The sequence below is a fragment of the Vigna umbellata genome, chromosome 7 (assembly GCF_029865625.1).
Source record: "Vigna umbellata cultivar VRB3 chromosome 7, Vumbellata_1.0, whole genome shotgun sequence".
Lineage (NCBI taxonomy): Eukaryota > Viridiplantae > Streptophyta > Magnoliopsida > Fabales > Fabaceae > Vigna > Vigna umbellata.
In genome coordinates this window covers 18,704,200-18,721,169 of record NC_142171.1, presented here as the reverse complement: position 1 = coordinate 18,721,169, position 16,970 = coordinate 18,704,200, and the positions used below count along the sequence as shown (strand labels likewise).

The 16,970-nt window shown below is 28.1% G+C and overlaps 1 protein-coding gene and 1 long non-coding RNA gene across 2 annotated transcripts; both read left to right on the top strand.

The window, feature by feature from the left end:
- The first annotated feature begins 1,811 nt into the window (after window positions 1-1,811).
- On the top strand, window positions 1,812-5,983 carry LOC124821039 (uncharacterized). Its single transcript, XM_088094873.1, has 4 exons — window positions 1,812-1,950; window positions 3,742-4,061; window positions 4,992-5,171; window positions 5,271-5,983. Exons 2-4 carry the CDS (start codon window positions 3,819-3,821, stop codon window positions 5,826-5,828), a joined length of 981 nt encoding a protein of 326 aa, XP_087950999.1. The 5' UTR covers window positions 1,812-1,950; window positions 3,742-3,818; the 3' UTR covers window positions 5,829-5,983.
- Window positions 5,984-13,109: 7,126 nt separating this feature from the next.
- LOC148195300 (uncharacterized) lies at window positions 13,110-16,970 on the top strand. The gene is made up of 2 exons (XR_015780665.1): window positions 13,110-13,469; window positions 14,887-16,970. It is a non-coding gene; the product is annotated as an uncharacterized LOC148195300 (long non-coding RNA).

The following is a 16,970-nucleotide window of genomic DNA, read 5'->3' as shown; positions in this document are numbered from 1 at the left end:
TCTATGTCTTTACATCATTTACCAAAATACCTAATCAACTTTTTTTATGTACGAAAATATCATTCATAAATAATTCAGTATTATATTATTATTACTATTATTATATTATTATATATTATTTAATCTTATTATTACTAACCTTATAATTATTATTAATATATATTATTATTGTATATTATTATTCTTAATATTATTATCAGTATTATTATTATATATATTATTTATATATAATACTAAAATTATTATTACTAATACAATTATTATTGTATAATCATAATAATACTATTATTATTGTTATATATTATTATTATTATTATCATTATAATTACTGTTATTATATATTATAATTACCATTCTACTATTATTATATATTATTATTATTATTATTATAAAATATACATTATTGTTATTGTATATTATTATTATACAATATTATTATTTGAATTGTTAGTAAAGTTAGTATTAGTATTGTTAGATTTATTTTAATAGTATTATCAGTAGTATTAATAGTAAAAGTTAAATTATTATTAGTATCAGTATTATTATTCTTAGATTTGTTGATATTTGTGTTAAATAATAATTATTTTGAGAAATAACTTTATTCTATAAAATAATATTTGTTGACATATTTATATATAATAATGTTATTTGAAGGAAAAACTGAAAATGAAATTTATCATTTAACACTTAATTAATAATTATACTAAAGTAATAATTTAAATTAATAATAATTACTGAATTACAATGCTAAATTCAAATTATATATAACAGATAATTAATAATAATTAATAAATAATAGATAATATAAATATTCTAAGGAAAAACTGAAAATAAAATTTACCGCTTAATTCATAGTTATTTTTATAATAATTACAAAATTAAAATAATTATTAAATTACAATTATAGATAATAAATAATTATAGATAATGGACAATAAATAATATAGATAATAATTTTATTTTATAAAAAATTGAAAATGAAATTTACCACTTAACTACAAATTTTCCACTTAATTAATAATTATATTAATAATAATGACTGAATTACAGTAATTGTTGAATTATAATTATAAATAATAGATAATTATAGATAATATAATCGATAATACAGATGATAATTTAATTTTAAGGAAAAATTAACATTAAAATTTATCACCTAACTATAAATTTACCACTTAATTAATAATCACATTAATATTAATAACTATATGTATTATTCTCAAATTTACTCACAGGATAAGTTAGAAAAAAATAATTAATTATATTAATATTAATAATTATTTTTATCACTTTCAAATTCCTTAAAAATATAATTATATTACTTACATGCACCTAAGTCACAAATAAATCTAAAGTGTCATTAATCTCTTTTTTTTCAAAATTTGAAAACTCTCTTACTCTCGTTTGTGTTTTCATTAGTCTTCTCACTCTCAAACCTCTTTACTCTTTTTTCTGCTCTGAATCCCTGAAATTCCATTTCTCTCTTCTCCAAACGTAAATGTGTTGTTGGAATAGTGCACAATTTCAATATTTCTTATATAATGTATAATTCATAGTTTTGAAAATCATGCTTCTAACTCTCAATGTGAAACCACCGTATACTTTATCCAAATAAAACTAAATTTTTTTTTTTTAAAATAATTGAATCTAAACATTATCAGCACCAAACATGACTAAAATTGAAAGTTTTACTGAAAGAATATTAGTCAAATTCCCAATAGAATCATGGAACAAATAAAGGAAATTTCTCTATTGAGATAAGGTTTATGTAAAGTGTAAAATACATCTTTACATTTTACGTGGCAGGTCGAGGAAGATTTCATTGCCACCTATTCATCATGAATCTCTTCAAACTCAAGCTCTACATAGGTTGTCTTTGCACGCAGCAGGCTCTTCTTCTTCCTTTCACTTGTCTTTCTCTTTCGGCTTTTCCTTCTGCTCTGCTCAGTAGTAAGTCTCTTACTCTCTTCCTGCCAACGTATTTTTCCACACTTTCGCTTCAATGTCTTTTTCTTTTTCCCGGTTTTGTTTCATCGTTTTGGAATCACCACCTTTCAAAGGTTTGACCTTCTCTTTTCCCGAGCTTTCAGCTCACATCCAAATTGGCTTTCACGTTTTTGGTTATCTGGGTCTTGATCATTTCTGTAAATGTTCGTTCTTCTCGTGAATTCATTGTCGTGGAAGATATTTCAATTTTCAAGTTATGCTATTGCGCGTGGATGGTTATGGTTAGTTTCATCAAAGTGACTTTCTAGTATTTTTCACATTTAGCCTTATTCTATCAATCGCAGTTCGTGCAGTTATTTGATGGCACGGCATTTGGTGAAAGTTCAATGGTAAAGACTGATATAGTTCAAGAAAAGTTCCTGTTTTTGCCATTGATATAGGATACAGGGTAATCTACTTTAGCTTCTCTTTGGTGCCCCTTTCATCGGTATCCCTGCTAGACATGCAGAGGGGTTTGAGGGTTTTTATCATGTTTTCTTGGTCCTCTCTCCTGATGCTCGAGTAGATTCTCTTAATATAGACTTCTAATATACTTTTGTCTGTCATCCTTGATACCGTGGACACTAGACGGTATAGGCTTGAGCTTTTAGTAAATTTCTGATTCTGGAACTGGGTTCCCTCTTTTTACTAGTTCATGAAATCCAATAAACACATAGAGTACACCAACAGACTCAGTAAAAGGTTTTCTGTTATAATCCTTTGCCCAACTGGCATCATTATTGTTTATTGACTATTGGATTCTGAATATGGGTTTCATCCAACATAGAAGAATTCTTCCAATTATTCGGTCATAGTAAGTTAAGGGATTTTATGTGCAAATGATGAGACGTTAGTTTGATCATTCACTAATGTGATGTATTCATCTTCAGCAAATACCATTTGACCTATGAATAAAAGATGCATCTGTTTTGTAGGCAAATTCAGTATTCTGCTTAAATAACTTACACAATTCAATTATCTGTAATAATAGTTTGCGGGAAGCGGTCATTAGGAAAAAAGAGTTGTTTAACTAGTGTTGTGTTAGTAGTTAAAATCAAGACCAACTCCTAAATTTAAGGATCACACTTTGAATTTGATTTGAATGTTAGTATAATTCTTTGGAGTGATATATAACTTTTAGAATTGGACAAAGTGAAACTAGTTAGAGGACCAGTTAGCTAAAGTAGTCAACCAGATAAATAGTAGAGTAAGGGAAAAGGAAGCATTCTGTCTTGTATAATTTAAGAAGACTGAGCAATAAGTTTGTTGTGAAAGTACAGATGTCCTTGAAAGAGGAGAACTCTTTCTCTTTTTTTCTATCCTATAGCAATAAAATCAATCGTTGGATTCCTAACTATAAGAGTGAAAGCCATCCAGTTTTTACTGAAAAGCCTTTTTGTTGTAATATGAGATGAATTTCCTATTTCTAACGAAGTCTGTTGGGTCTAGTCCAAAAACAATGACACAATTCTTTACTTAAATCTTAAGGTCATGTGTTATTGGATCTTTTACCTTTATATAATGTTCTACCTTTTCATTTATATATCTATATCTAATGTGGGACTTGTTCTACCTTTTCATTTATATATCTATATCTAATGTGGGACTTGGACTCACACTTAGATCTTTATAGTTGCACAATTGCCACCAAAGACGTGTGCTTTACTCTATTTAGTCCAGTGAAGCTTAACAATTCTCTGCTTATTGATATTTAGTCCTCAGCAATTTTTTCTCATGAATTTATTGATATTGCAGGATGCTGCATGGTGAAACACTATGGACATTTTCAACATGTAATGCTGGAGGAGGAAGAGCTTTCATTTTACTAATAAATGGCGTTGATTTTGGAGCTATTGGCCAACATAATACTCTTGGTGACGAAGCCTTTCTCTCTCCTTAATCTGGCATTCTGGTTTGGTATCAAAATCGCATTAACTGTCATATATACTTGGACGGAGTTGATCAGGACTACTATTAGCGTCTATGTAAACATAGTATTAAGTGTTATCACATGGACATGTGGGCTTATTTCCCTGCCTGCAAGAGCAGTGAATGTCTTTCAAAAGGAGAGGCAGGTTAGTTTTCATTTGGTATTCATTTTCCCGTAAATCAAAAAATGTTTAATTTGGAATTACTGATTTTCATATCAGCATAGTACAAATTAATTTGGCTCAAATAAGATTCCAACACCTTCCCTTTCATAATGCTGAAGAACGGTATAGAGCTGGATTGATAGGGTTTATGTTCTTCCTTCAAACCTACTATTCCCCCCTCATCTTCCGATGATTTCTCACCCTTATTAACAGAATTTTTCCCCTTCAACAGATGATGGTTTCCTGTTTTTCATCTGTATTAGCAAATCTTTGACGTGAACCATAGCAGATTTTAATTCTACCAGTTGCAGGCCTTGCACAGTGGCAGTTTTCTCCAATGCTTCCCCCTATTCTTCATCATTATTTGGGATCCAGCAGGTAGGACCTATTTATTAGGAACTAAGAATTGGAAAGAAAGAAAAAAGGAAGATTTTTATTCAATAGGATGGATAGAACAAAAAATTGGAGAGAAATCTCTCCACCAAAGGTTTCCCCTTCACAAGGGATTTCTGCATTCTCAAAGAACATGCTTAGTTTACAATAAAGACAAGCCTAGATCTCTCCTATCCTTCTTCCCTTATTTATATTTAGCTAACAACTAACTCATTAATGTGTTGATTGAAGTTTGAAGATTTAGCACTAAATATAGCACTAAAGAAGCTTGGAGAGGAGAACTACACCATATGGAACCATTCCTTTGATAGGCTAAATACATGTTAAGTTTTGTTTCATTTGGTTGGCTTATGTTTTTGCCTGTTGATCTTCCCCTTCTTTGATCATCATCGTTATCAAGAATTGGGGGGAGTCGGTTGATGCAGTTAGAGTGGCCACCGCCTTATTCTTCTCCATTTCTCCCTAAGCATGTAGTTTATCTTATGCTTAGATCCAATGGAGGTTATGTTGTTATTGCAGCTAGAACAAAAACTGCATGAAATGAAGATAGAGCTGGAGAATCTGGTGAGGGAGAAGAAAGAACTTCAAGAACATTTTCAAATGGCTGTGAAAGAGCGCAGAATGGTGGAAATACTATTGGCAGAGATTGAAGAGGAGCATGATATGGCCATTGCAAAAATTGAAAAGTTAGAGGGAAAGGTAAATATATAATATTCATGCAACTGGGTTGTATTACCTGCATGATGGAATAGTTTTTCCTCACTTGATGTCTTGTCTGTGACTCGTGTCTCTTGGCAGTTGCGGGATCAGAGAAATGAAAATCTTCGGCTGAAAGAAATTCGAGAAAAGGGCTCCAGAGATGAAAACAAAAGTGAGAAATTCAATAAGATTTCCCTTCAAGATCTTCGAACGAGCAAAGATATTGGGGAAGATGAGAGCAAAACCAGAAGTGAGTTGCTTAAACTCTTGAAAACCGGTTCAAAGTCAGGGTCAGTTAATCCCGAAATGATCACAAAGGATGTAGAAACGATGGAAACACTAGCACTGGACCATCATCGAGACATTGCTCTGTCACAATCACTTTTCACTGCCCTTATGTCACTTGTGGTTGGAGTCACTGTGTGGGAAGCTGAGGATCCTTGCATGCCTCTTGTGGTGGCTCTCTTTGCCGTAGTAGGCATGTCCTTGAAGAGTGTGGTGCAGTTTTTCTCCTCCATTAGAAACAAGCCTGCATCTGATGTTGTTGCACTTTTAAGTTTCAATTTGTTTATTCTTGGCACTCTATCCTACCCTACCTTACCTAAGGTTGTTCGCATGCTGGCACCACTAGTTTTGCGTCCTATGGATCAACCATAACCATGATCCGGTTTGATCTCTTTTTCTTTAGCTACATATTGCTGCTTCTTTTCTTTTCTGTTGTATGATATCACGTGCAGTGTAATCTGAAATTTAAGTTCTTTTACTGCTTGTACAATATGAGGAATGTATGTTATCTGGTGTGTCTGTGTTGAGATATTCTGTTTTCTCAGTTTCCAGCTAGGAAACAAGATTTTGTGTTATTTACCATTTTCCAGAGCTCACAAAAAGTTGTTCTTTTGTTTATGTAATATTTTACAGCATTAATCTTGTTGTTATCTCCATGTCTTTCTATCTTATCAATCACGTCGTTTTGCACTTGTTTCTTTTCTTTTCATCTCTTTATCATACACACAAAACACAATACGATTTCTCGCTTTGTCACTTTCTTAAAATGAAAAGATTTAAATCAATCCAAATCCATTATATATAATTGTATGATACCTGAATTTGTGGCTTTTAGCACGAGGTGCTAAAAGCAAAGCATGAGTTAAACTTTACCAAAAGCGTCAACATCTAGAGTTAGGACTTGCCTGTACTTTACAAGCCTTAAAAAGTTGAGGCTCTATCCACAATTTTTCAACATTGTAGTAAAAAATGTGGAGAGACTTGAGACATTTCCAAAGGGTAATCACACATTGACACCTGTTAGGCAGGGATATGAGTAATTGGTGTGTGGTTGGGGTTGGGGTTGGGGTTGGGGTCCCATGAGGGATACATTTTTCTTTGATTGTTGTATTATGAGGAAATATAGTAGTTGCACCTTTAAGTCTCTTTTATGGTAGGTCTAGATAAAGCAACATGAGAAAATGTGGCATAAGTTTTGCCTAGTGTTGTAAGCATATTATTATATGTCTAGCCAGATCATTCCATCATCCCACTTTTCCACTCCTGTCACCATCTTTCTTATATTGAATTCAGTAGTGGATGGCCCTCGCGGGATCAAGTTTTTCTATATTCATTTGGTAGGGTACACATTTACGAGTTTTGATGATTGGAAATTTCACCTCAATTAAAAAATAGATTTGAGTATAAACTTTATTTTATAACTCAGTTTTATAAGATTAACTTAATGAATTAACTTAAAATTTACCTCTTAAAAAAGATTAATTTGGTTAATAGTAAAAAGATAATATCTCGAATATAACTATTGATAAAGATATTTTCTTACATTTGAGTTGAAGCATGTGCTCTACTTTGGGATACTTATCCAATTTGATTGGTGAAACAACATTGACGTATGTAGCGCGCACTTTGCAAATAAAATATAAGGCTTTTGTGGCATTAGAATAATGTGAAGGTCTTATTATAGTTATGTGCAACCTACTCTACTTTTGGCATATATTCTATTTTTATATGTACTAGTGTGTAGCTATGGAGGGAGAATATAGCACCCACGAGTTTTACCACGATTTCAGCAACAATAAATAATAATTAGAGAAAGGAAGGTGGGAATGTGCTTTTTCTCTTCTACTCTATTCCACATATACATCTATTTCTTTTTCTTTCCTAAGAGCATCTCCAACAGTAAAACTATTCAGGCTACTTACTTTTTAGGGTTTACAATTTTTCCATGTTTTTGTCACTAAACTAAAAGTGAGTTTACCAACATGGTGATGGGGTGATGGAGTAATAAAAAGTTTTCTTCATGATATTTAACTGTTAATATTTATAAAGTTTATTATTATTTCGATTTCACAAAAACAAGTTCGTAACATCTTTATTTTATTCTCAATTTATGTTTTAACAGTTAAGAACTTGATCTCATATTAGAACAATTGTTGCACGTGACATTCTTGTCTCACTATGGTGCTTGGTTAGTCACTTTAATTACAATAAGCCATGTTAACAAGTTCTATATATATATATATATATGGGATAATAAACAAAAGCAACTTCCTATAAGATTAAACGAATTGTTTGTAATGTCATTGAACATATACTTTTTAAGCAATTAAATATATTATTATATAGAATTCCAGTAAAAGAATTAAATATAGAGCAAATCTAAAGGGCACTAGTTAGAAAAAAAAAATATTATTTAGTGCTAATTAATAATGTATTTGACTTGAGCAGTGTTTTCATCTTTGTATTTTTTAACTTTCCTAATTATACTTATATATATATATATATATATTGTAAATATAAATAAGACGACTTAGTTAAGATTTTAATATATTCTTATTTTTATTTGATTTTCACTTTTAAATACTATTTTACATTAGATCTATATTTTTAACTCTAAAAATAAGTTATGGGTCAACTAAATAATAAAATGTGATACCATTTTCATTTGAAAAATTTACCGTAATTTTGAATTTCTGATTTTCTTTTTGTTGTATATTGTTTGTCTTTTACATCTGACTTTATGAGATAAAAGATAAATGATAATTGTACATATTTTACTCTTATATTTTTTTTACAGAGAAAATTATTTTACTTTTAAAAAAAGTTACAGCTTTACTTGTTTTGCGAACATTTTTGGGTCAATTCATCGGATTATCTTGGTAAATTCTATTATGATTAACTAAAAAAATATCATTGATAGAAATTAATAATTAAAAATTATTTTTAAATAAAATAAAAATTATATTTAAGTAACTGTTGTAAAATTTTTATAATAATAAACCTTGTCACAATTGAGTGAGGTTAAAAGAGCTGATAAACGATGCTAATGTTAAAATAACTTATTTAGCAGCTTTTCCGATTAATTATTTGAGTTCATACCTTAAATTAAATTAGTTTCTTATTCGTTCTCACTATGTACTCATAAAATTCTTGGATTACTGAACCAGTTGGTTGACCAAATAATAATATGTAAAATATATATTTTTAAATAAAGTCTAACAAATTAAAAGAAAGATGTATTTCATTTATTTTTAAGCTTAAACCTATGGATCTATCATGTTTGTAATAAAATATATTTAGATTTATGACATAAAAATTAACCTTGTAAATTAAATATCAAGTTATTCTAAAAACTATGTAATTTTGTAAATATTAAATAATATGCCAAGTCTACGAGTTTTCACTACTAAGTTCAATTTTATCCTATAATTATAAATGTTTTTTTTAAATAAATTTATGTAAGATATTACTGTACTTTGACATTCTTATTTTTCTTTAACATCTGCCTCACAACTAGTATTTCTATTATTTTATTACTTTTTCTATAATATCTAATTACAAACATATACTGTTTCTATAATATTTAATTAGAAACATATCCTTGTTATATTCTTTTATTATTGAAATAGTCAAATCAAGAATTAGAATACAAATCCAAGTATAATCAATCATCTTTTAGGATAACACTTTGTTGTTGGAAAATTCTCACAATAAATATACTCAAATATTTTTTCTCAAATTAAGTTTTATTATTGATTTTAATTAAAGGACTTTAAATAATCATAACATTTACAATATTATAAAAAATAAAAATAAAATATCAACTATCTTAAAAATAAAATCTGGTTAATCTATCATAAAATATTGTATCTGGATAAATCCAAAATCATAACTACTTATCAAATTAAATATTACTTTATCTAAAAATTAATAAAATAATATTTAAACAAAATTATTAATAAAATCTTAAAATTTAAATTTATTTCAACACTTGAATACATTTATGTAAATATATTATATTTTATTTCACTATAATTTATAAATACGTCTTTTAATATTTACGAGTATGTTTTTTTAACTCGATAAGTATTTGATTTTTAATTTTAGTGTTTTTGTATTGGAAGTGACATGAGTTAACAAATTTGTTGACTTGTAATGTCAAGATGCTATCAACATTAGAGTTAACTAATAGATTTCACTAGCTAACTACAATAATTAAATTAGCAAAAAAAAAAATCAAAAAAGTTTTTTTATTTATAGAACTATAAAAATGAAAATATCTTTCCACGTAATAACACTTATTAATTTTCTCTTTTTTAACCAAATAAATTATTTAGCACTATATGTTTTTTACATGTTTTACAACAATGATTTTACTGATGTTAAGAAAAAAAAAACCTTTTGACACCTCACTCCTGACCTCACAGATTATTCTAGAATTTCAAAGTAAGTATTAAAAAGAAACAACAACTATATATTCATCTAGAAAGCAAAAGCAAGACATAATAATTATTCTCTTCCTTTCTGACGACTTAGAAAACATTCAGAAACATAGATAAATTAATAGTTGTTTAGAGAATATCCCAGCACCTCTTTAACATAAAGTGAATTCAAAGCTCAAATTGTCAAAAGTTAATCAAACCATTAGGCAATCAAGATATTACAATAACAGAGAAAAGTAACTTTTACATAGTGAAACACTTCTTTTTATTGTGCTGAAAATGCACTGTTTTATGCATTCATTTTTACCCACGTCATGCTGTATTCAATCTTAGAATAATAATTAATTTCATTAGTTGGGATTGAGCTTGATGGGAAATATTAGGTTACTTTTTTTTTTCAGAAAAAGTTATTAATTTTGGATAATTTTTATGTGTTTTGAAAGATTAATTTTAATTTTATTTTAAAAGAAAAATATAAAAAATCAATTAATATGTTAATTTTGATAGTATTATATTATATATAATTTTTTTTAACTATTTGAGCTAAAATAATTAAAGATAATAATATTATTATAAAGATAACATTTTTATTATTAAATATTAAAATTTCTGATTTTTTATAATAATTAAATTAATTTTAGACTTAAAACAACGTGTTTAACCTTTTCAACATTAATAGATATGATGGGTGTGCTCAGTTATTTGTAAAGATAAAAATTTCAGTATCATTAGTATCATTATTCGTCAAAAGATATGAGAATTTTGTTATTGTAGGAAGGAGAGTTTTCCCATTAACTTTATTTGTTAGGAAGATAGCTCTGTGATTGACTATATAAAATGAATTTTATGTTTAAATGTGATAAACGAAAGGTGATTTCAAAATCATTTATTTTTATTTACAATATTTAAAAATCTGTTTCTATAGCAAATTTTTATAAAATTATGCAAAATGTAAGTTGATTATTAATTATGTATATAGACTAATCAGATTCTAAATTTATATAAAAAAAATTAAGTGAAATTTACATAAAAGGTTTAATATTATTTTCTACTCAAAATATTAAGATATTAAATATTTTTTTTATAATTTTCATTTATATTTAATATAAAATTTAGTCTCACTTAGTTTTTTTACACATTCCTTAACAAACCTCCAAATACATAAATAACTTTCTAATTTATAACAAGAAAAATCAAATCATAGATAGTACAACAGGTGTAACATTAAGTTATAGTTTGAACTTTCATCTCACGTTTCCTACCAAAAGAATAGTCAAAGGTTGTACCATCTATATTTAAGATTTCTTTCATAATATGCTAGCATTCTTAGACTACAAATATGTACATTTGTTCTCTATGGTATCATTTTCTACTACAAAGTCAAACTATTTACTATTAAAATTTACTTCTTATGTTGCCATTCTTTGAATTTCACTATTAGAAAATTGAAATAATCTCCTTCCCAAGAAAATTGCATCGCAATAGTCTCTCAATATTAGGTTTTGTACCCAATATTACCTTCCTTTTGTGTATTAGTGTTTCCAGTTCTTGTAACTATAAGTCTATTTATTACAAGTTAACTCCTTTATTAATTAAAATTATAATAAAATATATAAATCTAATTTATAAATCACTACCTACTTTTTTATTATCAATTAAATAGTAATATTTTCCCAAAACACAATATTCTAGCTATTAGGGAAAAGTAATTTTCAAAGTAAATGTTATTCAATTTTTTAACAAATTATTAATTGTCTGACATTTAATGTAAATTCTACATACATAAATATACATATACATATACATACATATATATATATATATATATATATATTAATTAGGTAGTTAATAATTTAATATAAAAAATAAGTTTTTTTATTTAACTATTAAATTAAAATTTTATATCATTATTATTTATATCAAAATTTATTAAAGATAAATAATAATAATAATAATAATATTCAAATTTTACTAATTTTAAAAAATAGATATTATATCAATTTTAATTTACATTTAAAAATAAAATACATGATTTTATATTAATGTACAATTTTGTATATATAATCTATATAATAATAACTTAAATCTGAAATTATAAATACATATTTTAGAAAAAATATTTGCTCGCATACTGAGTTATTCTATCATTCAAAAGAAATAAAAAAGGGAAGTTATTGAAGATTTGTATATTCACCACCCCTTCAACATTTATTACTAGCCCACTTATAATTTCTTCATATGTTATGAAATAAACTTTTCAGAATTATCTGGTGATTGGATAAATAGTTTCTTATTTTATAAAAACTTATACTCCATTGTTTATTTTAACTAAAATTTAGTGATAGTGACCTGAGTACACACATTATAAGGAATCATATGTATATATATTTATTTGCTAGCTTATAACAATTGAATTTATCAGTACAGTTAGTACTACATCTCACCAGCTTTGAGATAATGCATATCTACCAAGAACAAACTGCAGTAAGGTGGATGTTCTTCGAAAATGGTGGACCAAGTGCACTATAGTCTTTGTACATCACAAAGAAGAATGTTCAGAGTCTATTTTTTTGTGGTATTTATTGCATAACTTCCCACAAAAAAGTGGTGTATGGAAGAAGAAGAGATTCAACTTTGAAGCTAATATAATTTTAATCACAAATAAATTTTTAAAGCTAAGTTTGGTTAAATATTCAGTGTTTGGTTAAATCTTGCTATCTAACTCAACTCCTACTATTTCTTTCCTTGATTGCTTGTCAACTTTGACACAGTGAATTTCCTCCAAAAGAGGCTTTTGCACAGTGGAGACCAACCATTTCATCACTCAAATCTTGCCTAACTTTGACTATATAAAACATAGTTTTTAATTTGTTTTCCTCAAATAGCAGCAGTGATAAAAAAAAAGTCTGCAAGATAGTAATTTCATTTATTTATTGTGTCCATGATCCAGCATACAAGTGCGGTCCATAGCGGCCCAAATTACAATCCCACGGATAATTTGGTAAATGCGAGTCCAAAAGTGAAACGCGCCTCACACCTCAGAAACACGTTGCAGTCACAGAAACACACGCACGTGCAGCAACGTACTTCGACTAAATGGCATTACTTCAGTAAATCTTTCTAAATCCAAGCCTCAATTTTAATCTCTCCATGCCACGCTTTGGTCTTCAAAAGAAAAAATAACCACTTGCACAGTATTAATGGCATCAGCGAGAGCGTGAGCAACCACGTGTCCCTATCTCCTTCGTCTGTGCTCTTTATAAATAACCTAACGCTAACCCAATCTTTACCCGGTCACCACATAGGGTGGGTTGGGGGTTGGCTTCGTCTTCTCTCTTCAATTCTTTCTCTCACTACCTCTTCTCTTGGATGAAACTGAGAGAAATTTGTTTGGTGGTTTACCAGTGATTTCCATGTGATTGCGCACACGAGATTATGATTCTATCACTGTGCGGTCTCTAATTCGCTTGGTGCAGGTCGGGAACCGGTTTTTGCGGCAAAATGGTGAAGTGGTAGCCGGCGGCGAATTGGATCCCGCCTTGCATCAACTGAATCGGAGGCCGCAGTGAAGGTTTGTGTCGATGTCTGGTTACACTCGCTCAGATCTCATCTCCAAGATTATATTACCAGTAAATTTTTACCAGTTTTTTTTAATTTTACTTCAATATTTGCTTATCAGATCCAGTTATAGATCTCGATGCCTAGAATCTACATCTAGGAAAAGCATTTTTTTAGCAAGCTTCTGGTGTGTTTTTTCTCTGTTTGGATTTTTTGATTACTTGAGGTGTTTGTTTTCTTTGATTATGTGGGGAAATTTATATTCAGATTAAAATAATCATGGATATTACTGTAAAGAACTTGTTGTATTTTTATAGATTAAGCTAATTAAGTCGTGTGATTCAGTGGTTGCAATTTGCTTGAAAGAGAAAACAAGAAAGAAATTGTTTGAGGTTTTTCTGACTCTGGGCTTTGGTTGAATTAGAGTGTATGTTTTGGTTGCAAAGTCTAATGTGATGCATTTGATTTTGGTGTTTGTGCTTGTCCCAATTCATGTTACTTCAGATTGATTGATACTTTCTGTTGGGGAATGGAAGGTTTAAGTTTATGAAATCTTGAACTTGTATGAAGCAGGGATGAAAGGGTTGTTAGGGACCTTAGTCTCAGTGTTATCTGCTTTTAAAATTCTTAGTTTAAATTTGCATTTTAGCTCTTTAATTGTTTCCTTCTGTTCTCGTTGAGATTGATATTGATTTGATTGTTGGCAAGAGTACTTTCATGGGTACAAATTAAAAATGCATTAATTTCTATGGAAGTAGCAATGTTTTTTAAACAATGTGATTCAAGTAACATTTACCTGTGTTGACACAAGAAATTCTATGCAGATAGTGTATTTTTAAATCACCAGATTCTAACAGTTATCTAAGGAAGATCTGATCTAAGAGAAAGATCTGTTGTTAGGCTCTAATATCTTATCAAATGAAGGGTTACAGAAATCTAGATAATTCTTATTATTTGTGATGGCACAACAACCTCAGCTATGTCCATAATTTATGATATGAGAAATTGAGAATATAATTGAAAGTCTAGAGATTCATTTTAGCTATGATTCTTGTCAGTTATGGTGCATTGATTATTACTTTTTTTTTTGTTTGTTTGTTTCTTCATAGTTATCTTGACCAAACTACAAACACTAGAAAAAATATGAATATGAATGCCAAGTTAGTCCAAATGTTAGTCTGGTTTACATTGGTTCTCATATTACTGAATTCTTGCCATATAAAATTATGAAATGCAAATGACATAATTTATATTTGGTTTGCAAATGTCGAAAAAAGGAAAAAAACCCTTTGAGATTATTGAATGAAAATCAGAATTTAAATCGAATCCTTCTGTCAACAATAGAAAGATAGAGAAAAGAGAACATTTTATAGAAATCTTGGCTTTTCTGAAACATGACAGAATTCTTGTTTGACTGGGTATTTGTCCAGAGAGAATATAGAGAGAACTAAGCAGACCATGTTGCAGAGCTGGGTACGAATATGCTTTGAACCTTTCCCTTTCTCCCTTCAAAAAGAAGAGGATAAAAAATGCGCATGCTGTTTTGTTAAGAGATAGCTGTTTTGTTAAGAGATAAAAAGCTGCTTCTGCTGTTTTGTTAGAGTTAAGAAAAATTCTGTTTAAAAAAGAATAGTAAAAATTAAAAGATTGTTTTATTTTTTATTTTTAATTATTTACTATTATTGTTATTATTATAATAATAAAAGAATGTCTTGATTATTTATGGTTCTCAATCAATTATGAGTATAGTATAAAGGTATATATTAGTTTATGAATATAATCTATTTAAATCATAAGCTATTCAGAACATTTCTTTGTCTGTGTATATTTAAGGGTTTTTTTCTGTCGTTCTTCTTTAGATATTTATTTATTCATTAGATATTTATTTATTCATCATTCATTCAAAAACACTAATATCCTCTTTCTCTGCAATTCTGTCCCTCTTTCTCCGTCATCATCCAAACATCGGATCACCACTGTAGTGATCATGACTGTTGCATTGCCATTATGAAATGCTCATTTTTTGTTCTGTGGCTTTAAGTGGTGGGACTCAATACCATGACCTCAAGCACTATTTGACATGAACTATTAGTATTTGTTGCATATAAGAATAGCGCATTGTATGAAAAACATACAAAGGAGTATGTAAAACTATTGATTCAATTCTAAAAGAAGAAACAAAAAACTTTTAAATTAAGTGTTTGTATGAAAAACATTATAGTGACAAAAATTAAGAGTAATATATAATAGTTCAAATTTACAAATTTAGAAAAATAAAATATACTATTTAACATATATTTTTAAATTAAATAATTAAATGAAAGATGAAAAGAAAAAAATAGTTTAAAAGCAATTGGACAGAAAGTTTGGGTCTACCTATATAGGAGAAATAAAATATATTTGTATTTTCAACCATAATTAAAATATGTTGATATTCACTCATCATATTCAGAGTAGAGAGTTTATAAGAGAAACATGGTACTTCCACTTATAAGACAAGCATGTATATTTTTACTATTTTTTCTAATTTCTAATTTTTCTTTATAATGTAATGATACTATTTTTTACTAAATGAATAGTGAAATGGTTAACAAAAGTAGTTGTGGGTTTAATTTAATTTATGTATAATTTATAAAACTAACTGTCATCTTCAGAGTTTTAAAAGGTTAACAGTTGTATTCTTCTGAAAAGTTAATAGTAGTATTTATTTAAAATAAGAAACTGGATAGAAGTTTAAAATATTTATATTATTGTATTTTTAAAATTGAGGAATTTAATTGACTTTTTTTATTAATAATTAAATAAAATTAATATATGAAGTCAGCCAAGGGTGATCATAGTCATAACAGCTCAGGTACTAAAAAAAGTGCAGATGAGTTTTTGTACTTGTTCCTGATATAAAGATAGTTCTCTCTATACACTCATCCCCAGATAAAACAAATCCTCCTGTCATAAAAGCGACTAATCAATGCTAGCTTTTAATTTAGAGGCCTAATGTTCTATCTTATCAATTAAAGAAGGATAATTTTCTTATAATTTTTTAAGATAAGTTTTTAAAAATATATATTTATATTATTAGTGCATATATTATATTTAACAATCAATTGACACATTGTATTTTTACTTAAAATTAAAATTAGAAAACCATTACACAGATTTTATAACAGCTATATTATCATTAAATAATTCTAAATTTTGCATGTCTAGTGACTAAGTATGCATGATTACATGATCACATTGTCAATTTTGTGAATGGTGACGAGTAACTTTGTTAGACAGCGAAAATGGGAGGATGTTAATAGTGTCCCAGAGTTGTGCTAGAGACTATACACGGTGAAGAATGTGTTATTCCTTTCATAATTATTCCAAAATTGTTTTTTTATAAGATTAAGTTGCATTGTCCAGTTCTCAAATTCATGACAAAGTTGGAGAAGAAATAAAATCAAGGTAAGAGACAAATTTTGTTATCTCTTTATTTTTGTTTGATATATAAAATGGATTGGATTTTTCTTTT

Coding starts and splice junctions, on each gene's coding strand:
- LOC124821039 (XM_088094873.1), top strand. CDS start 3,819: ATGGCGTTGATTTTGGAGCTATTGGCCAACATAATACTCTTGGTGACG. Junction 4,062..4,991: donor TCTTTCAAAAGGAGAGGCAG/GTTAGTTTTCAT, acceptor TTGTTATTGCAG/CTAGAACAAAAACTGCATGA. Junction 5,172..5,270: donor TTGAAAAGTTAGAGGGAAAG/GTAAATATATAA, acceptor GTCTCTTGGCAG/TTGCGGGATCAGAGAAATGA.